Source organism: Polistes fuscatus, unplaced genomic scaffold, assembly GCF_010416935.1.
Source record: "Polistes fuscatus isolate 324 unplaced genomic scaffold, CU_Pfus_HIC Scaffold1, whole genome shotgun sequence".
NCBI classification, from domain to species: Eukaryota; Metazoa; Arthropoda; class Insecta; order Hymenoptera; family Vespidae; genus Polistes; species Polistes fuscatus.
Genome location: NW_025112997.1, coordinates 11529772 through 11552823, shown reverse-complemented (window position 1 = coordinate 11552823; position 23052 = coordinate 11529772). Strand labels below are relative to the sequence as shown.

The window sequence follows — 23052 nt, the reverse complement described above, 5'->3', positions numbered from 1 at the left end:
AGATCATTTTTATTTATTTTTTCATACCCTATAAAAATATACCAAAGAAAGTGTATAATTCCATTTAAAAAACAAAGTTGACCTTCAAATCTTGTAAAAAGAATGTCTGAGAAAAAATCCCTCCCCCTCTTTTAATAGTGCAACTTTTTCGTTTGAAGTTTTTTAATACGATTATAAACAAGGAGATATTTAGGTGATACAATTAGGTGTCTCACACTATATAATAATGACTGTGCGATGAAGTATTTAGATTTGTACGAATGTGAGAGTATAAGAATTTAAAAGAAATTCGGAACATTTACGAACATCTCATGATATGTGAAATTAGTTTGATTAACTACAAGGAGAGGATTAGAGAGAGAGAGAAAATGGGAGAGCAAACGTTGACCAAAAAGAGGGAATGCAAAGAAAGATATTTATTAGCGATGGAGTGTGAAAAACGTATGTAATAATTATAGCGTATGTTATTATATAACAATAAACATTAAGTAATAATGATTGAGTCATAAATCTATTTTGAATTTCTACAATTGTAAACATTTTTATGCATATAATCATTTTATGATTAATATTCACTAATCGAAATAATTCCATACATATTTCCGGGAATAATACAAAATTATTGTTTTTTTATCATCAAATATTTATAAGTGTTTATTTTCTTCATATAATTATATGCAAGTCACGTTTAATAAGAAATGCTACGTCAAGATGTTACGTTGACATTGCGCCAGCGTACTGTTTCACATCGTGCATTCCTATACTCTTAAATTAGACACGTTGCTTATACGAACGTTGTAAAAATAAATAGCTCATTTCAAGACTCATTACTATGGAGAAATTGTATAATTGATGTATGGTAATACATGTGATGTATAGTACGAGTAATGTCGATGAAAATACGTAAATTTATTGTGAGTAGTAACTCGAGTGTTTATAACTTTTCTTTACATAAAAAACGAATCAAGAATGAATATACTTACCTGAATGAATATTAAACAATCATTACTTTAAGTAAATATTAAAGTTGAACTAATATAAAAATTATATTATAATAATCTGTGTCATAAAATTTAATGAAAAACTTAATTGTTTTATATGTTACATTGTACATTAACCTTCTCTAAATCACGTACACATATGTGAGCGGTAACCCAGATGATAGTTTGAAAAGCTTTATACTTTCAGATTTATCACTTCGTCCAAATACATACATGCACTTTCCAGTTTGAATAATGGTATAAATATTCTTCCTAAACTTAGAGTCTCTTAACATTTTTGTTTTATTATTTATTTTATACATTATTAATGATAATATAATTTTTGTTGTGCATGCGTAAACAAATTTTTAAAAAGTTATGCGTTAAATTATCATTGTTGTAGGATTAGACTTATTGAAGTATGAGACATGAACACAAAAATGAGTTTACTCACAAATTAGTGTAATTCTGGCAATAATGTACACAACTTACTATAATCTCTCAATAACTATTTTAAAATACTCTGTAATTACGCACAACTTGATATATTTTCTGTAATCACATGACTCATGTACTCTCTTGTCGCTCGCTCACACTGTTTCCGTTCGTACATTCAAACTTACTGGTTGATACATTCTTTTTTTTCTTTGCAGAACGGGCATCGAGTAAGGAATATATATACACACACATACGATATCTTAATAGATCCACACTGATTGTGGAATATAAACTTGATAATCGCTGCTTTGCTTATATAGCAAACGCGCGCTCACAGCCACATACTCAAACAACGCTCTTTTAAATCACTGCTTTTTTCTTTGTTCCTTTCTTTAACATATCTAGCGTTGTTCTAGAACATCATATACTCTAAACTTGCGTCCCACTTTGTTACATAATAAATAAATAAATTGGATTCTCTAAATACATGTAATTAATATTAAATACTATTATACTACATGAAACGATAATTTATTATGAAACTTTAAATGTATTCAGACGAGGTCATATGTTGTCATCGATCGAAAGCACGTGTACGTTTCTTTGCAAACACGTGATCTATATTTTCTTCGAATTATTGAGAGAAGGAAGAGGGAATGACGAAGGAGGAAAGAGAAAAGAGCAGGATAGATAGACGTTCAGCCTCTGACACTCGTTTCAATAACTCGAGACTCCTTGTGGATTCGAAATGCCGGAGCTCTGAGATATTTTCTTCTTTCTTTTTTTTTCCCCACATCTCTTCGATTTCGATCCACGAAAACCTTTCGTGGAAATCTGATCGAGACTTTTCCAAGACGTCTGACGATTTTTATTGCCATACGACGCGTTCGATGATCGACGATCGCACCTGCCGTGCATGCATATCGACTTTTTCGTTTTTGCTTTTCTATCTCTTTCTCTTTTTATATTTTTTTTCCACAACTTTTTTTCTCTTACCTGTTATCTTCGTCTTTGATTATTTCTCTTTCTTTTAATCTGATCAAATTTTATATATTACATAAATATGCCGTAAACTAATAATAAGATACAAAATTGAAAACATTGATTTTATTATTTATTTTATATTACAAATTATTGTATTATAAAATAAATCATAAAATTAATTGTTATCAATTTTTGGACTTACTCCACTGTCATTTAATTTAAAATGTTTTATTTTTTAAGATCTGTTTACTCGAATTAACTGCATTTTGATTATACAATTGCTGGCGATAGCATTAATTTTTTGATACGAAAATTATAATTATATATATATATATAACTTATATTTTATAAATAAATCAGCACTGTAAATAAATAGAATCAATTGCTGAGTTATTTAACATTAAATTATATGAAAGCGATAAGAGTTTTTATAATCGATATACTACCAACCTTAGAATTTTATCCTCTTTCAAAGAATTTCTTTGGATATCTAATAATCATTATCGATGATTTAAATTCTTTATTTTAAAATATATGGTTGAAAATTAAAAGGGGCAGGGAGACTGAGAGCAAGAGAACGGGTTAAACAGAGAGAAGGCTTACCAGTTGGCAACAAACTTGAAAAGAGGGAAAGCAACAGTGGAAGACGGAATGAGGCAATAAGGTTCGGAGGAAAAAGGTTAAGGGAGGCCATGTGGAAGATATGCGATAAGGTGCGGAGAGGAGAAAAATGGCCGGAAGAGTGAAGGAAGGGGTTGATGGTCCCGTTGGTAAAGAAAGGAGAGGGAAGGAAAATAGAGGAGTACAGAGGGATCACGCTAATGTCGGCAGGATATAAGATCTACACAAAAATCTTGAGGAGGAGCCTGGAGAGGCAGATCGAGGAAAGGAAATGTATCCCCCACAATCAAATAAATTTCAAAAAGGGGATGGGCACACTGGACAATATATACATGCTTAACTTCCTAGAGAACAGAAACCTGGGTAAGAGGAAGAGGAAGCTAGTCGTTCTGTTCGTGGATTTTAAAGCTGAGTTCGACTCGATTAACAGGATGGTACTGCGGAAAGCGCTGAGGGAGAGGGAAGTGGATGGGCCCTTGATTGGAAGGATAGAGGAATGCTTTACTGACTGAGTCAGAGTGAGAATAGGAGGACAAAAAGGAGAATAATTCTGGACAGAAAGGGGACTCAGACAAGAATACCCGTTGAGCTCCCTACTGTTCGGTCTGCTGTTAGCGAATATGGAGAAAAAGCTGCAGAGAAAGGGGAAAAGAAGTGGCAAAGTGTGGTCACTAGCATATGCGGATGATATGGTTCTACTAGCGGAGGATGAAAGAGGGATACAAATGTTAATGAGTATGTACGAAGAATATGCGCAAAAGAAAGATTTAACGGTGAATGTAAGTAGGACGAAAGTAGTAGTGTTCAGAAAGAGAAAGAATAAATCAGAGTATGAATGGAGGATGAATAAGGAAAGGGTAAAGCGGGTGGATGAATTCTGTAACCTGGGTTTTTGGTTTGGTATAAGCGGAGGGAACGGATTACAGATGAGGAGGATGTTAGAGAGGACGAGCAAGGTTATGGAACAAGTTTGGTTTCAGCAATTTTATATTTTTATTTTTAGTATTAAGAAATGTCGTTGTTTTTACAATTTTATCGTAAAAATGTATCTAAGATTACTGAGTAACAGGATTCGTAATATTGCGTTAGTTTAATTTGAAGTTTGAAAAGTATTGAAGAATGCTGCTTTAAAAATCGATAAAAATCACTCGAGAGTGAATTCGTGAATAATTAATGACAAGCAGATCGTATATATGTATATAGGCACGTATATATGTACACAGTCCGTATTTTATCGAGTACATAATCGATTATGTAATCGTATTGGACAGTTCAGACATTCGATACGATTCTCTTGAGATAATTATCGAAGTAATGTTTATCTTTGAGCTCTTAGGTTAATTGCTTTTCGAGCTTTCCAATTAGTTGACTTTGCTCTTTTGCCATCAGAGTAAAGCGATCCTTCCGACATCATCACTAACTTACGATCGAGTTAGCATGCTGAGACTAATTAGTGTACCCTAAATTATTTAAAAAAGAAAAATCATTGCATGAGGCCCAGTTAGACTGATCGTGTTAGTAGATGTGAAGGAAATAAATGAGTAAAAAACACATAGAATGATTTATTTTATTATTTAATCATCGTGTCGTTATGTTATCGTATTTGATAATAATTATCTAGTCATGGCAATGATGTGATTATTTTATAGGAATATTTTTTTACGCTAATACGTTTTATATAATCTCATAAATTGCTCAAGAGTTATATAATATTCCAGTTTTGTCTAATTATGTTAATCTGCCTAGAAGTTTTGAAAGCAATTGGTTTTATACATAGATAATAACTTTAGAGTACACTTACAATATTTTTATAATTAATATGGATAATTATGGCAATGAAAATATTACTCTAACGTTTAATACTCACTACCGCACCAATTTTTCTTGTGATAAATCGATAGACTTATCTAATAATAACCTTTATAACTTTTTGCAAATATATTATAAGAGAATTTATTATATTATCACATTAGATTTTTTACCTTTATTATTTTATTTTTTTATTATTTTACTCATATATATATATTTTAAATAAAATCTTTAAAAATTAAGTTTTTGACTCACCTTGTCGTGAGTGGCCCTAATGTTATCCAAAGCTTTTAATTTCTTGCCTTTTATGTTCAAAGGATTAACGTCGATGTAAAGATATTGATAATGATTATAACATTATGCACACTAATGTTTAAGCACAAAGAGCCTGCTTCGTAAATTAGCTTCTATATACTTTGTTAATAAGTTTTTATCTCACGGTAATATATCGATTACTGTTCTTTAACATTATAGTTTCTTTAATGTTATAATAGCAATTTTCTTCAAGGAAAAAATATCTCTTTTTTCTATCTGTCTTAAGATTAAACTAGCTCACTCTAAAGTTTAAGGAAGCACGTTACCGATGGAAAGCCAAAATAATATCTTCGATGGGATTAATTTACATAGCGAGTTAGTAAATTGCTATGAAATATCGAGAGCCGCTTTTCGATTGAGATTGATTTGGAAACTTCGATATTCGCTATTCAACCAGGCCTTTCTGCAAGTAGCAAATAGTGTTGAAGCTTCAAAAGCAGCTTGCGTGGGCGGGAAGCTTTGAAAGCTTTGAAACCATTTCAGCGAATGAATTCAACGATTTGATGTAAAGAGGCATATCAATCGTTATATCGTTGTTTGTTCTTAAAAAAGAATTATACTTCGTGTAAAAGCAACGATCATACGATCAACATCCTACGCTTTGTTGGAAATTTGAACAATATTTGCCAATCGCATATCAAATTGAGAGAGATGTATGTTTCGATAAACAAATTAATTATCATGTTGTATTAATACGAAAAATCATTCGTTTGCCGAATATCGGCTATTTGTATTTTTTGTTTTTTAAATAGCCTTATACTTTCACGATTGAAAATATGTAAATGTAAATAAATATATGTGCATACATATGTATTATACATACGTATACATATAGCTAAATGATCGCCTAGTTATTCAATCTCTCTTGCGTAATTGTTTAATTGTAAGTATCGTGTTAATTCTTTTATTCGTTTAAACTAGGTATTGCCAATAGAGGTGAATTATTCATTGAAAAAGGTTATCCAATTGAACGCGTATAGATTATTTGAGTTATCGTTCATTAACCAACTTGAATGAGATCAAATTGTAATGGGATTTACATTAGATTGGAAAAATTTACGAAAATATGTTTGTTAATATAAGAAAAATTCATTATTAACGTATTTATATACTTTTTTATGTACAACGACACGTATTAAAATGAACATTACTATATCTTATAAAAAATTTATTTGTGAATAAACGAGCAAATAGAAATTTGTTGAATAAATAAAATGAAAATGAAGAAAGGTAACAAGCTGGGTCCCCTCTTATTGTTAGTTATAGTTATTATAATTTTCATAAGTATATAACAATTTCTAGGTTTACTATTTTTAGAATATCTTTGTGTACGTGCGTGTTCTTTTCAGAGTAATTTAAGGTCATGCTAATATTAGCTTACGTGTGGAAGGTTCGTGTGCCGTTTATAAATTCTCCCTTCTCTCTTTCTTCTGCTTATTTGTTTTCTCTTTAATTATTTTTAAACATTTTGTTGAACTCTTTAGCACAAATAATCATTAATTAAATAACGTTAGTACTTTCATAATTATTTATAGTATTCTATTTGAGCCAAAAAGTTATGTAAATAAATATGCAAGAAAATAGAGTAAACAGAATGCGTTTAGTAGATTCAGGTGATGTTTGAATTTAATGATCATAGTTCGAAACATGGAAAACTTTTTGTGAATGACAAATCGAGCGGATGCTCATTTACTAACGTTTCTATTTTTCGTGAATGGGACAAACGCAACGAGTAATTTTAATGGCAATACCACAAACGTTGCAGTGGTTTCTATCCTGAAAGTAACGCCCTTTGGAAGCAGCATTTTGGTTTACCGCTTCTAATCTTGCCAGCATGTATGCTGCATGTAATGTGTATATACATATATATACATTACATAGGGTCCAATGTACTTTCACATTTTTGAACAAATGATATTAAAATGACTTTATTTGTACCAATTATCATTATGCAAACCTTTTTTGATAACCTTTTATAATTTTCATGTTACATAATCAAATATATTTATCTTATAAGTCTTCATTTCATCATTCAAATCAATTAATTGGTAGTTTATATAATATTTGAAGTTTAATATACTTGTTAAGTATACAAGTATATATTATACTACAAGTTTCATATGAAATAAGTGTTTTTCAGATAAAAAAATAAAGGGATTTATATAGAAGATTAACTTCTATCATAAAGGAGATTAGAAAGACGATTAGGTATCTTTCAAAGGGGAATCGAATTCGTTAAGGGAATCGGTATAGTGAATCGTTTCTCCTTCTTACTCTTTTTTTCTTACTCATCATCAGGATCATCTCCCAAGAGTCGACAGATCAGACCTTCTCGAATATGTAAAAACGACTCAAAAGATCTATTTCTTTTTATCGAGACTCTCGAAGAACGGTTCTCTACTAAATTCGACCTTTCTCTCTTCGTCTATCTTTTTTCTTACTCACACTCTCTCTCTCTTTCTCTTTGTTTTTCTCTCTTTCTTCATCTCTCTCTCTCTCTCTCTCTCTCTCTTGATTCTCTTTTTTCTTTTTATCTTTTATACTCGACTCCTCGTTCGATAGCAACGCGTTTCGAGTACTTCGGCAGTTTCTTACAAAAACAGAATGGTGGCTCTAGAGAGAAGAAGAAAAAGAGAAGGGGAAAAGGAAAAGGAGGCGGAGAACTAGAAGGTGAAGGTAAAGGAGGCCGAGAGACCACGAGAATTTTCGCGTAAGCAGTTTTGCAGTTCGGCCTCTGTCGAGTGAAACGACTTTAATTAGGCAACTCGCTAACGACCCGCTGGCAACATAAATCACCGTTAAACCTTCCCAACGACGAAGCTTTTCCTCTCCCTTGCTCGCTCGCTCTCCCTCTCTTTTTTCTCTTTTTTGGTCTCTCTCACTTTTCTAACTTTTTCTTTAACATTTATTTTTTTGACTCTTTGCGATATGACCCTTTTATTTATTTACATATTTCTTCATTTTCTCCTCATTTTTTTTCTTTGTCTCGTAATAGACTTGAGCTTTTACGTGCTTGGACTTCGAAAATCGATTTGGGTGCAAAGCTAGCACGCACCAAAGCATGCATGAACAGCGCGTTTAGCATCCTATCGCAACCAGTGGCACGTTGAGATCGCGAATTGTCGCATATGTAGGAAGATTTCAAATGTAGAACATTAGGAGATATTTAGGACGCGTTGAGCACGCCGTTTTCGATGAGTAAATATAGAGAACGATTCATTGGTTAGATCTATTTTATTAAGGAGGTTGAATAAATGGATGTCATTTACGTAGAACTTTCATTTTCGAGGATCATGGCCATTTCAAGGGTATATTATTATACTTATTTGAATGTATATTTCGATCAGCTACACGATGAAATAAGAAAAAAATGTGGTTACACCAAAAAACACTGATGAACTTGATAACTTCGATAAAAATGACTTTGAGAACAAAGTATTCTTGCCAAATGTTGGTTCTTTGACACTTTGCATATCATGTAAAAAATATATTTTACATCGCAATAAGTTGAAGAAATATTTTGGTGATCTTACTTAAATAAAGCACCCTGCATATAATAGTTATATATAAATTTTAGAAAAATATGGTTCTAACGGAGAATAAGCTGAATAAATTTTATAAAAGCAATGTACAAGTATATTATTTTATTGCAACGTGAATAATAATTTTTAAAAATATATTCTATTGCACTTGTATTATGAGCACGATATTTTGAAATAATATGTAATTCCTTTATTTTTTTATAATGTATAAATTTAAATTGGGTAAGATTTATTATGTATTTATTTAATTTTAATTTATTTAATATCGTTTAACACGTTGACTGCCATGTAGGTCACCAGTGACCCCAACACGACCGTTAGTAAAATTACATAGTTAAAGTAAATATTGATTCTGATAAATTTTTAAATAATACCATTGTTTTTATAAGAGTTTGAAGAAATTTATGTCATATGGAGCATGCAAAAATAATTTTTTTATTAGAAGGAAAATATATATTTTATTTGGGCATACTTCGATGAGTTATTTTGTGACACGGTAGGCAAAGAAAATGTGAACCAAAATAGTTAGCATTTTCCGATTTCTTTTTTAATTCGTGATAACGTCTTTTCTGTACGTAATTGCTTGATGAAATGCAATTTTCAACATTAGAACATTGTACTAAATACTTTGCTAACTTCATCCTAAAATCGGAAATTGAAATATTTTTTTGAGTTATTTGCTTCTATAACACAATTGAATTTACAACACAAGTATCATCTTGTAATCATATATGTAATCATAAATAATGCCTAAGACACAATTATACAATGTCGTTTATCAGTTGTAAAAAAAATTTCAACAAAATATGCATCCCATAATAGAAGATTCGTGTAGGCGTGGCAGACAAATCATGTGAAAACGTGCGACAGTCAATGTCTTAATAATGTTTATTAAAAGATTTAATAAAGTATAATGAAATATAATGAGATGAGATAGAATAAAATAGTAAGTATCTATAATCTAACTTAATAATTAATTAATTCACTCTGTTATGTTACTTTAAGCGCCTTACTTAACGAAGATATATACTTAATTCTTTGCTGCCGTCTTTTTTTACACTCAGACACTCGTTGTAAAAACAATACAATATCAAATGCGCGCCCGTTAGTTCTTTTCGTTGCTTATATATCTTCATCATCCCCTCTATCGTCTTTTGACATTTCCTTGCATTCTTTCTCGAGTTCTCCCGACCATTCCCGATCATAAAAATTCTAGATTCTTCCTGTACTTTCGGATTGGGAGTGTTCGAGAGGTTTCGGTGCGACCAAATTATACATCAGGCGATAGGCTCAAATGGTTTCGTCTTACAAATAAAACACACGCATTCGTAACAAAAGAATTATATTTAGTTTCCTAATCATCTTTTCTCACACATACAAACACTGTTCATTCTCTCATCCTCACAATTGTTACATCACATGTTAGATGTGATTTGCGTTTTGTCAAAAAAAATTCAATCAATAATAATTAAGTACTCAAATTATTAATACGCTAAGTAATCGTAAGGAGTTCATTAATTTGCGATGAATCGTCGAAAGGAAAAAATATAGTAATGAGTAAGTGTTTCGATGTCTTCCAAGTTCCGACTACTCGAGCTCATAGTCGTTTTTCTTTGAAAACCGCAACGTGAAAGATTTAATATCGGTCGAGCGAGGGAGTCTACACTTTTCCTCCTTTTCCTCGAAGTTCGGCTTGCCTTCTATTTTCCTTGCAAATTACTTTTCCAACGAAACATCTACATCCGTTTCCCTCTCCTTTTCTTCCCCCTCTCTCTTGATTTATCTTCGTCCGGTAGCTTAATACTTTTCTCTCTCTCTCTCTTTCTTGTTGCTATGAAACGTTCAGGAGATTGGACGGTCACATACGCGATTCTCAATTTTCCTTGTATCGATCGATTCGGTCGTCGATCTATTACCGGAAATTCCAATTAATAGAACATCGTTATGCGAACGTGTAACAAGGCGATCGAGAAACGCGAGTCCAATTATATCGTTGCTGACGACGAGAATGACAGTAGATTATTATATAAGATAAAACAAGTATTTCGTACGTTTTATACACAGGTATCGGCTTTTAACTTACTTATTTGTTTGTTTTTTTCTTCTTTTTTTCGTTTATCCTAACGATTATTCTTATCGATCGATCGTCTTTACGGTGATTGTTATTATAAAACCGTTTGGAGAGTGGTCGACGGAGAAGGTAAAAACGATAATGCGATATCGGTAATGTAGAAGACAAAATGAAGTTTAAAAGAGTAGACGAATAAATGGAAATCGTTCCCCATAAAATCTACCATTTGCCAGAATGTGTTTTCAGAACGTTTGTCGCAGTACTTTCTGTGACAAGGAACGTAAATTTTCATATTGAAACGACTAATGCATAAGAGAAAATGCTTGTTTGTTTTATAATATTTACGTTGTAGAATATAAGTAACTTTTAACGTTGCGCCTTATTTTTCTCTTTTTTTTTAATTGTTCCATGCTTCTTTTTTTTCTTTCCTTGTGTTTTTTTTCAAATTGTACCTATCAGATTTGTTCACACAGATGCACATTCGATCGATCGCTGAGTATAGTCTTATCGGAAACAGACCGCACCCTCCATCGTTTTAAGAATGGTGATCCACCCTTCTTTTTTTCGATAGACCGCATACTTATCTCGCCAGAGGCTGTTTCGAATATCAAATGAAGGCCGATATCTTTCGATGGGCTACGATTAAATGCAACGATACTATTCTCCTGATAAGAAATTTCATTCTTTTTGTAGTTTGATTATTCTTAAATTCAATCGAACGTTTTTAAACTATTTTTATCATAGAAATTACATCTTTTAACAGTGTGTATATATTTTGTGCATTATATGTAATACACATTTCAGTACTGTACAAGTTTTTTTTTATTATAAAGTTTCTTATAATTATTATTTATCATAAACATACAAATAATATTACCACAATTCTGTTAATTGGTAAATAGTTAATTAACAATTTTGTTTTATCAATTAAGTTATGTTTGGAACAGAAAAAATAGATAAATAATATTAACTTCTGATAAATTATTTCTTGTGTTTTCTTTTACAAACATTGTTATTTATACAGACGTATAAGTAAGTAGGAAGAGAATGAGAGTATACAAAGTTAGAAAAAAGTAAGTTTAATTTTCAATGAGAAAGCAACGTCGACTTGAGTTTTGGAAGCTCTCGATGCTTCGAAACACGAAGAAACATTTAAGTGGAGTCGATGCAGAGACGGTAATCGCTTTACGAGTCTCGATCGCTTCGACTTCGAGTTGCTTCTATTGGGAACGGAGTGAAAATATTGTCGATGCTGTAGTCTGAAATGTCTATCGCGAAGAGCGATAGAATTTTCAAGCACATCCGTTTCTGCTTCCGCGTGTCTCCTAACTTTTCTCGAGCAATGTAACTGATAGGATGGAAGCTCGGACGACATAACGAAGAATCGACGAATATATTCTCAATTCTCGTAAAAATCTTACGGCGAGTAAGGTGGAACTAAGTTTTCAACGATTTCACCGAAATGACGATGCGAACTATTAATTATATTTCTTTCAGATAAATTTCTAGAACCGAAGGTATAAAAGTTAAACCTTTAGGTGATAACAAAATTTTCAACCATCGTAACTTTTCAATTTATAAATTATAGATAAGACAAAATGAATAATTTATATCGAAAAAGATGAGAAAATACATATATTATTAAAATTAATTGTTAGAAAAAAATATATATCGCTACTCTTAAACGATAACTACTTCCATCCGACATTGTGGTCTTTTTTTAACCGTAATTTCGTGTTTTTTGTCGTTACATTTATTTTAACTTTATATAATTATATAGTCTATAGTTTATATAGTTATATAGTCTATACCTTTATTTTAACGTTATATTAGTATAATGTTCGTATTTCTTCTATTAGCTTGTCTATAATTGGAATGTTTTTAGTTATGTTATCACTTGTAATTTAACCTTCATACTACTTTCTTTCTTCTATTCTCTTGTAATTGTTTGCACACGCACATATATATAAATGTATATTATTATTATTACTCACTTATGAAGTAGGTAAATAAATATTTCAAATGTAGAAGTAAATTTAAAATCGATTAACAAATAAGTATCCTATTACTGCAATAAACTTTTTTATTTATATTTATTTAATTACATTGCAATTATACTTCTATAAATTCAATCTTTATTTCTACTTTGATTAACATGCCATAAAAATCTCAATTTTTGTCTACTAACGATTTTTTTCTCGGAAAATATTGGAATCCGTCGATGGTAAAAATAATCGCGTCGGAAGCAGAGATAACAAAAATTGAAAAAAAAGAGAGAGAAAGAGCTAGAAGGGGGGAGGGTGAGAAGAAGAAGAAGCAGAATGGGAAAAAATCGAACGTGTCGAGGGTTCATGCCGTGAGAGGAAAGCACGCGACTACGATGTCAGAGCGTGAAATCTCGCTCAAATCGTGCGAGTGGTATATACGTATGCCCGATTTTTCGTCTTCTCGCCTCGCTGCCATCGACTCGTCGGCAAAAATTCAGACTGATCGCTGGATCCTGGATGGATAGATGGATATCTCCCATTCGTACTCTATCCTCCTCTGTCTGTCTGTCTCTCTCTGCCCCTATACCTTTCTTTTCAATATGTATATGCGATCGGTGAGAGAAACGACGACATAGCGTATCTACCGTGAACGAAAAACCGTAGAAAAGAGATGTCTTCGACTTTTTCTTATTATAGGAATATTTATGTATGAATACGTAAATATACGGGGTGAACAGCGAGTCGTGATAAATAGAGATTACTCTGTAATTAGCAATCCGATCAGAAATGCTTTTATTAAGTACAGCATGATTTCAAGAGAGCCTTAACGTGATCATAATAAATTTGTTGTCAATTTTTGTTTGGATTATTTTTCAAGGATACTTTTTGAATTTTTCACAAATAAACATATAATTTTTTTATGTCTATTTGTTGGCGGATTTCACGACGAATTCGGTAAATATCATAACATAACACGTGTTACTTTCTTTTTTCATTTAGGTCAAAAAAAGATTAGTGCGTCCTTCGAAGCCATTCTAATTCTGATGTAGCTATACTTTGTATCTTTAAGTTCCACAATGATATTCAGCTGTCTTACTTTTTTTTGTCTCACCAGGTATATGCCTTTTGTAGTCAAAGAATGAAATATATTTATCAGTTTTTCAAAAAAATTTATGATAGTAAAAAATCAAATAATGTTTTAATTATGATTTATTCTGCACACTTACTTGTACATGTATTTATATACCTATATATTAAATATATATATATATATATATAGAATGATTCTATACGCATGTTATAAACTTTTAAGGATGATAGAGAGGATTATTATGAACAACTTTTATAGAGGAACTTGTGTCTGAGAAAGTTTTGTTTGGGAATTAGAGAGCGTGATATGTGTTATCAGAATGTTCTCTCTAGCTAGAGCTTTTATTCTAAGGAATCATGGTAAATCATTGGTTTGCCTTTATGTAGACTTTGATATTCACCTAACTTAAATCCAATTAATTTTTTCTTGTTAGGTCATCTGGAAGCTTTGATTTATGATACGTCAATCGAATTAAAAAAAACCCAGTAGCAAATAACATAATTGCTTGTGATACTCGAACATTTTCGAACGAGTGTGTCAGTTGATTTCATGACGTTGTAATACTAGGTATTAACGTTAGTGTAAGACAGTTTGAATTACTTCTGTAACGAGTACTGAGTCGGTTAATACACACATCACGTACTGTAATTCCTAAAGGAAATGTTTCTGGACACGGGTTCCTAGATGAAAGTTGTTTCATAATAACCTTCATTATCGTTCCTAAAAGTTCTTAACATGGTCGCACAATATTAATTTGAATATATAGATGAATAAATAAATAGAACTAAAAAGAAAGGGATTTAATGCAAACAAGTTTATACGTTTCTACCTTTGGGAGAGTACGGGGCTTAAGCGTGATGGTAAGATGGTGGAAAGGGAAAAAGGAAGGGCTGCTATGCCGCGGTAATGGAATTTGACATTAGGATCGACTCTGGAGGTGGTATTCTGTGTCGAATAGGAGGGTGTGTCGCCTATCCTTCTTTACCGTAGACGCTTCAAGAAGTATGTGTTTGTGTGTGTGTGTTAAAGAAAGAGTAAGGGAGATCGAAAGAAAGAATAAGATGGTACTGTCGTCGACGATAAGCGACTCGACAACGATTCTTCCGCCGAATTTTGCGATTACATGATGCGCTTTGCTCCTCGCCTAGAAGAAGGCTTCTAATGCGCCATTCGATTTCACATTGCAACTCGCTTTCGAAACGTTTTCAGATTTTTCTTTCTTTTTCTTTTTCTCTTTCTTTTACTCTTTCATCTATTTCTTTCCTTTTATTTTTATATATGTGCAACACTCCGATCGTCTTCCTCGCTTTGATATCACGAACGAATTTTATCAGTTTGTGTCTCTTTCCTAGACTTTACGCTTCGCCTGTCTTTACATCGTTCTTGCTCGATCGACTCGGAATTATTTTTTCTGCCTTCCGGGAGAATTGGTTGGAACGATTTCCATGAAAAAAAAAATTGAAAAGTGTTTTTCTATATAGGATGAGTTTTATTTTATTTGTTAAACTGGGACAACTAGATATCTTGATTACGACGCATTTTTTTTTTCGAAAGATAGTTTTAAATAATATTTGTTTGATTTTAACGAGTTAACGTAACAAAATTATTTGTTTATTATTCGGGGGTGGACGTTTTTACGATTATTTTCTTATTATTACATTATTATTTTTTATTATTAATTTATTATTATATTATTCTTTTTCTCTAGTATATAATTTCTATGAGAATTAACGTTTTTCAATATAATTTCATTGTTAATTATTTTTTTTTTTAATTTTAAATTGGCAAAAAAAGCACAATCTTATCAATATCGATCTTTAAACAAGTATATACAAAACAATTACGTTTACCGGGAATATTTATTGAATAGGATTGTTATATAAACGTAATATGTGAATTCAATTATTAGATTTATTGAAAAATTCCCTCTGTACTGGATGAGAGGTTTATTTTCCAAGGACGAGCTATTTTATTGTAAAAACATACAAAAGCTTTTATCAAGACAGAAAGAAGTTTCTCATATTGACGAATATGATATTGTTAACGAAATATTAATAAACAGCATAGAGATGTATTATTTTTCATCATTTAAAAAACAAAAACAAAACTTTCAGTAGTTTTTTTATATTGTATTCTCTCAATCCCAAATTAGTTGTCACATTTGGTGTGTAAGCGTTTACATTAACAAATGCGACAACTAATTTGCGACGATGTGAGAATTATATTTTGAATAATTGAATATTAATAATAATAATTTCGCATATGTTTGTTACAGATCATCCAAATGTAAAAGCTTACGTGGGTCATGCCGGTTTATTAGGTTTGACAGAGGCCGTGTACGCAGGAGTCCCGATGATTCTTATACCGATGTACGGTGATCAGTATACAAATGCTGTAACAGCAGAGTATAGAGGTGCAGCTATATTACTCGAATACGAGGAACTAAACGAGAAAATCTTCAGGCACGCTTTGGATGAGATTTTCAATAACACTAGGTACGTTATTCAGGCATTCCCCCCTCATTCCTTTTCAACCATGACCGGCGTATCGTTCATTCGCCAATTTTCCCTTTCTCTCTTTGTCCGTTCTTTTTTTCCACCCCCCCAAAAGATATCAGCACGGAGTTGGAGTTTTGCGTTGCTATCCACTCTATTCTATCTTCTGTCTCTGTTTCTCTCTCTCTCTTTTCCCCGAGCATCACAGCACAGGGTTTAGAAAGAAAAAGAAAAAAGAAGACGATAGGGAAAGAGAGGAAAATCGTATAATCTGGCCGGATATTCGCTCCGTTGAATATCTCACGAGCTGTCCGGACGCTAGGATATGCGGGAAGTGCATCGTCGTTGCCGTACCGGCGCACCGTTAATCCGTAACGCGGTTCACTGCCGCCTCCACCCTTTCTTTTAGCTCGCTCGTTTTTTGACGCTACGTTTCCTCCACCCTTTCTTTCTCTCTCTCTCTTTTTCTCTCTTTCTCCTTAATAATGATTTTCTCTCTTTTCATCCCGTCAACTTTTTACCGACTTCTAACCTGTCAAGCGGGAATTACGAATAATAATACCGGTACCATACTTATTGTTAGACTCGATAAAACTCTTAATACGCGTAGAATTACGATTTTAATTAGAATGACGTTTACTCGATCGCAGAAAAGATATTTGAAAATTAACGATTATGAAAAGTATATTTCACTTGATAATTGTGTGATTGAATCGATTGGTAGATATTTCTTTTTTTAAAAAATAGATCTTTTTTATTATTTTTTTTTTAAGAGAAAATTTTATTTTAAATGTATGTATGAGAAAAATTGTCTGCGAAAGAGAAAAGAAAAGGATGATTATTTGGTGAGTTAGAAGGGATGTTTTTTTTGTTGATTTAGTCGTAGATGAGATTGAGCGAGGTACTCGGGAGTAATTAAGTTTTATATACACAATTTATTTTATCCTAACATTAATATAATAGTAAGTAAGTATAATGGTTTCAGCGAAAATATCACAATTTACAGATTAATAATAATAAGTAGTAATAATAGCGATAATAATATAAGTGCCAGTGGTAATAATAATGATAACAGTAATGTTATTTAAAAATAGATGTGAAAGAGAGGATCGTGGAGTGGAACGAAACAGTGAAAATTAATCCAGTCAAAAATAAAAAAAAAAATCTTGAATTTCGTTTGAAAATCTTTACGATCGGGTTACCGGAAGAGAGGAAAATGTTTGAATAGTTATACGATATTCCGATCTGTTTTCATTTACGAGTCTCGTAATTATCGAGGTATTAAATTGTTCACATTTCTTTTTGTTTGTTTTTTCTCCACGAATGCAATTACTTTGCGTGTAACTTCAAAACAGAAAATTGCGTCGAATCGAGTACTAAAGTTTACCCATCAATCTCCGCTTTTCATTTCTTTTTGAAAACGACAAATATAACAACGGCGTCGTAAAATTTCTTGGCAAAGTCTAATAAAATTTGTAAGTAAACCTTTATGATTCCATCGATTAAGCAATAGCGATCATTCTCGAATCGGTGAATACTAGGAGTGAGATGGGTGAGGGGGAATGGGGGGAAGAGTTACGGAATTCGAAACACGCTTCTCGAGCTTATGCACGTGTGCGCGCATGCGCAAGTACAAGTCCCTTTATCCCTATGTAGAGAGCTATGTGTATGGTGGGTATTATCCGGCGAGTCGCATGGGAAATTTGGCGTGTGTTAAATGTTTCACGGTACGAATCAACGGTACCGCGGTATGCCGATGACGACGAGGAACCAACGTGAAATTAAACGTTAAATTATTCAATGGTGAACCGCGAATAACTTGTCGACCAACCCATACCTCTCTCTCTCTCTCTCTCTCTCTCGCTCTCTCTCTCTCTCTCTCTCTCACTCTGTCGACGCGGCAGCGGTCGAGTTTTCGCGTGGTTTCTGACTCCTGTCTTTCCTTCGACCAACATCGTCGACGATAATCCACGCAAAACCACGACAAACTCGCTAAGCCATTTTCGTGCACCGATTTGACGAGAGAAAAATAAGTGGGACGCGTATTTCAATCATCAGATTTATTAACAATTCATTTTTGCAACGTTCGCTTATATGCATGCAAACGGATTAAGATTCATAATGAATAAAAATAAGCCGATTAAGTAGAAACTGATGTTTTGTTTTTGAAACTTCAGAAGCAAACGCAAAAGATATTAATAAGTTAATTCATTTTGAAAGGAACTACGAATCATCTATGAATGTTATTAAATGTGTATTACCTATCATGTCGATTATGAAAAGACCGTGAATGCTCGTTTAATAAACCGCAATCGATAAAAGCCCTGACTTTATTTAAAAAATCAAGCTTTATCGCTTCATCCGCGAATTAATTGACATTTATTTGGCAAATGAGAAATCGAACGACTATCTTTTATTTTTTATTTCTAATAATCTTTCGCATGGAATCCCTTTAATCAGGAAACAGCCTAAATTGTTAAATAAATCTGAAATTTTTGCTTGGCACTTTTCGTTGAGTTAATTCCGGAGTTAACGATGAAAATAGAAAATGCAAGCTCATACGTGTACGCCATGTGATAACGTTGGGGGAGGTGGGGGGTGGTCCTTTGACGGGGTAATAATAGGATAAAGAAAAAGAGAATGAATGAGTGGAAAAGAGAAAAGAAAAGAGATAAAGAGCGAAATGTACAATATACACCGTTTGCAGACGCGACTCTCTCGTTTCTACGTCGTCGTACGAGAGGCTGATCCGTATCGCGCTAATTAGCAGGGCGATTTACGAGGGCCGTCCTTGTATTTTAAGCGTACTCGACTAACGTTTCGCGACTACCGGTCGAGATAATACCCTCGTTAAACCGGCGTCCCGCGTAACTATATCCTGCATGTATAGCTATCTGTGTGCATGCACGTTAAATATTAATTTTATTTCTAAACAAATTTCGTTTGCACCTGTTACCGATCCCGGTTGGTCGTTGCTGCTAGCCGTGCTTCGACGACAATCATGCGAAATTCTGCTTACTCCATTTGAGTTTCTCCTTAACGTCCAAATAATGAAGATACGTTCCTTCCACTAGAATCGCACCTGCATACATTTTAACGTTGGTGTCGTGTAATCGTGTCGAGGCTAATTAACAAATCTGAGAAATAACGAGATAGAAGGAGAAGATAAAGAAAAAGGAGAAGAAGAAGGAGGAAACGAGAGAGAAAGGGAGATGGAACGAGCTTTGCTTTTTTGCAAGGGATGTTAGCATAGCATGGCACTTGATTAGACGTGTTCTTTCTCCTTGAAAAAGAATTAAGGCTAACGAATAATGTAAAAGAGCTCGCTGGATTTGGCTAACGTGCTATATCAAACACGAACAAGATTCGAATGAGAATCGTGTATGTTTGTTTTGTTTTGTTGTGTTCGTGCCTTACAATTTTTCTTGTCTACATTGATCGAAGAAAAATTTCTATTTCAATTTATTAAAATTAATTTGTGTGTGAGAGGGAGATGGTCATAAACTTAAAAATATTATAACTACAATCTCCTAACTGATAACTAAAAATAATTCGTTAAAAATTATTTCATCCTTATTGTAATTATATCTTAATTGAAAATTATCTAATTATTTTTATTTAATATATGTACATTAGTAATTGGCGGTAATCGACTTTTTTTTCTGAGTTAACAACTTATTTGATGTAGCTGTCTATTTGTTCAATATTACACTGATTAACTATTATGCAATCAAAATGGTGGGTATATTTTAAATATATATAAAAAATAATATCTCCCTTATCATATTATTTTAAATATCTGAAATTATCCAAAGACTTTTCCATCGATATCAAAGATTTTATTTCAGTGTCTCGATATCAAATAATGAAATATTTTATAAATAACGAAATTGATGAAAATATTAGTATCGATTGGAACGTTTCTTCGCAACGTGACATTTCTCTTCCTCCCTCTCGATCTTTTCTTTTGGTCTTTTAACGAATATAGCAAATTTCGACGAGCTGTAATTAGCACAGTACGAATTTACGATCGAGTATCTTGAATTTTCGACGAAATGAATTGAAAGCGTTAAAGGAATGTCGTACACACAGCTGTTCTAGGGATAATTCGTTCGTTAAATGTTTTAGCCTAACTAAACGTACATCTTCTCTAAGAGGTGTTTAGAATTATGTAGACTCTTTCTCTCTCTCTTTCGTTCCCTCTAACGAATGTAGGTCATACTTTAAAACATTTTTCTCATACCTCTTTTTTCTCTCTTCTTTTTCTTTTCTTTTTTTTCTACAAACGCGAATTTCGGGCGCTAAAAACAGCGTATAACGAAAGGGATATTCCCGTATTTAATTACACAGGGTAATATTTTTAACGACGTCGCAGATTCCCCTTTGGGTTTCTCGTTTTCTTTGCCTTTTCTACGGGGAATGGCGAAACACTTCCGAATCTAATTAAAAGTGATTTGCAGTGTGCCCACGACATAGGGACCGTTCTAGTTCTCTTTCTCTCTCTCTCTTTTTCTCACTATCACTTTTTCTCTCTTTTCCCTTTTTTTATTTTTCTTTACTCCTTCTTCCTTTTTTTTCTTGTTTAAAAAATAAAAGAAATAAATCTGCTACGCCGAGCGCAATATCCTCTTTCGACGTTGTATCGAGAAAATGCGCTTGTTGGATTCTCTGCGTGAACAAAAGTCGAGAGAAGAGGGAAATACGAACGAATCTCATAAATCACAGAAGGATATATGAAAATATTGCGATTAGCCGAGTTGTGCTACGCTGTCCGCGTCCTTCCGAGCGAGCGTAATTAGCAGTCCTGTGGATTTACGAGGGTGGCTTTGAATTTTAGATGCTATTACGTTCTCCATAGCTATCGATTTTACCAATCCGCATGTTCTCTCGATATTTCTCTTACGACTTACCTATTTAATCGTTCTTGGATTACCTACGAACGAATATCTCATGGCTAGGTAACGATAGCTTTTATTTATTTATGCGGCTGCTTAAATTGCTTCGATCTTTCCTATCATGGGATTGCTTTTCTATTCTTCCTATTTACTTTGCTTTCTTCTCTTGGGTGTAATTTCACACACACACACACATACAGACCTACATACACATATGCACGCATGCACGTTTCATATATATATATATACGATACATATATTCATATGTATTATACAAATGCATATATGTGTCTACGTGCATTTCTACAGTTTTTTCGCTGAAGAGTCTTCAATTGTAAAACATACATTTATTGGATTGTCTACGATATTGATATCGTTATCCTTATTGGAGATTATAAATTGAATAAGAATTCCAATAGCGACTTTGATTTCAGTACTTTGATGTATGTTATTTATATAACGTTGGTACATGATAGATATTCGTTATTTTTTAATTGCTTCCTAGGGAAAAAGATAATTTAGAGAATTTATTTATTTAATACTTAATTGTTTGTGAGTTCCAGGAGTTATTAAAAAAATCAATCGATAATTGTCAAGCGATGCAACTATGAATCTATTGCACATTGCGTTTTAATAGCGTAGCATTTTTGATAGGAAAAAATCTAAATAATCACGCTGTAATCACACCGCTTAGGATTCAAACGGCTAATAAGTATTATTCTATATACTATGGTATTTTATGAGACGGTAGATATTTTCTAGAATTACATAAAATAAATAAAAATATATTTTATAATAAAAAAGTGAAAGTAATTATAAGTACCTGAGCATCTAGTCATAAAATATAATTTTTAATATCACTTTGTAGTTAATATTATTTGTCAATAATGTCATAAAATTTTTATAGAGAAATTTGTCGTTACTTCATTTAGTTTCTAATATTTGTTTCTCTCATAGAAATATATAATACTATATATTAAATTTTATCTGTACTTAATTGAAAAGTTACTGGCTAAAGTACTGATTGTAAAATTAAAGAAAAAAGTTTCTTCGCTATCGTCCACGAGAAGAAATGTTCTTAGGAATTTGCAGCATAGCATTAACAGTTAACGTTCTTCGTTCCACAGAAATCGTCCAATAATGGTAGGAGCATCAACGTATAAGGGAGAACACTTTGGCGTGGATCCTCTTCGTATCGATAAATGATAAATATAGCTACCGCCATCCGGAAATGGTTTTAAAGTAATATGGTCGAACACGGTTTACGACCTCTCGCACGAAAGCCGTGACCCATGCCAGTAATCGTGCATCTATGTTAGTCAATTCTTTACGTCCTTTTTCCTGCGAATCGGATAGTAAAGGCAAGGGAAGGAGAGAATGAGAGAGAAGTAAAGATAGAGAGAGAGAGAGAGAGAGAAAGAGAGAGAGAGAGATTCTCTTTTACAAGATCTTCGAACGCGATTGCACTCGCAAGCCAACTTTTAAGTCTTCTTTTTCCTCATTCTAGCGATGCGGTTCGCGTTTGAACATCCTCCCACCTACTACAAACCCTTCATGTGATTTTATTGCGGTCATTCTCTTAATGCTTTGCACGGAACAGACTTTTGCGTTCGATCGTGAACACCTCTAGTAGAAATAATTTCACCTAATGTTGTTTTTAGGAGATTAAAATCAAACCTGGGCCCCTCCGCTCAGAACCCTTTTCTATAGGAGGATTTTCTGTGGACCATTAAATCGATTATTTTTAATTCTCTGTTATCATTATTGGATTAAAAGGATCGTTATTTTAATTTTATTCGCCAAATAATGGTTCCGATTTTTTCG

At 32.8% G+C, this 23052-nt stretch overlaps 1 protein-coding gene across 1 annotated transcript in view; it reads left to right on the top strand.

The window, feature by feature from the left end:
- LOC122514786 (UDP-glycosyltransferase UGT5-like) overlaps positions 1 to 23052 on the top strand; it is a gene marked incomplete at its 5' end in the record, with an annotated part of 52495 nt that overhangs the window by 10840 nt on the left and 18603 nt on the right. Inside the window, one exon of the mRNA XM_043631862.1 lies at positions 16114 to 16333. Within this exon, the coding sequence (XP_043487797.1) occupies positions 16114 to 16333 (220 nt within the window). The remainder of the gene's footprint in view (positions 1 to 16113; positions 16334 to 23052) is intronic.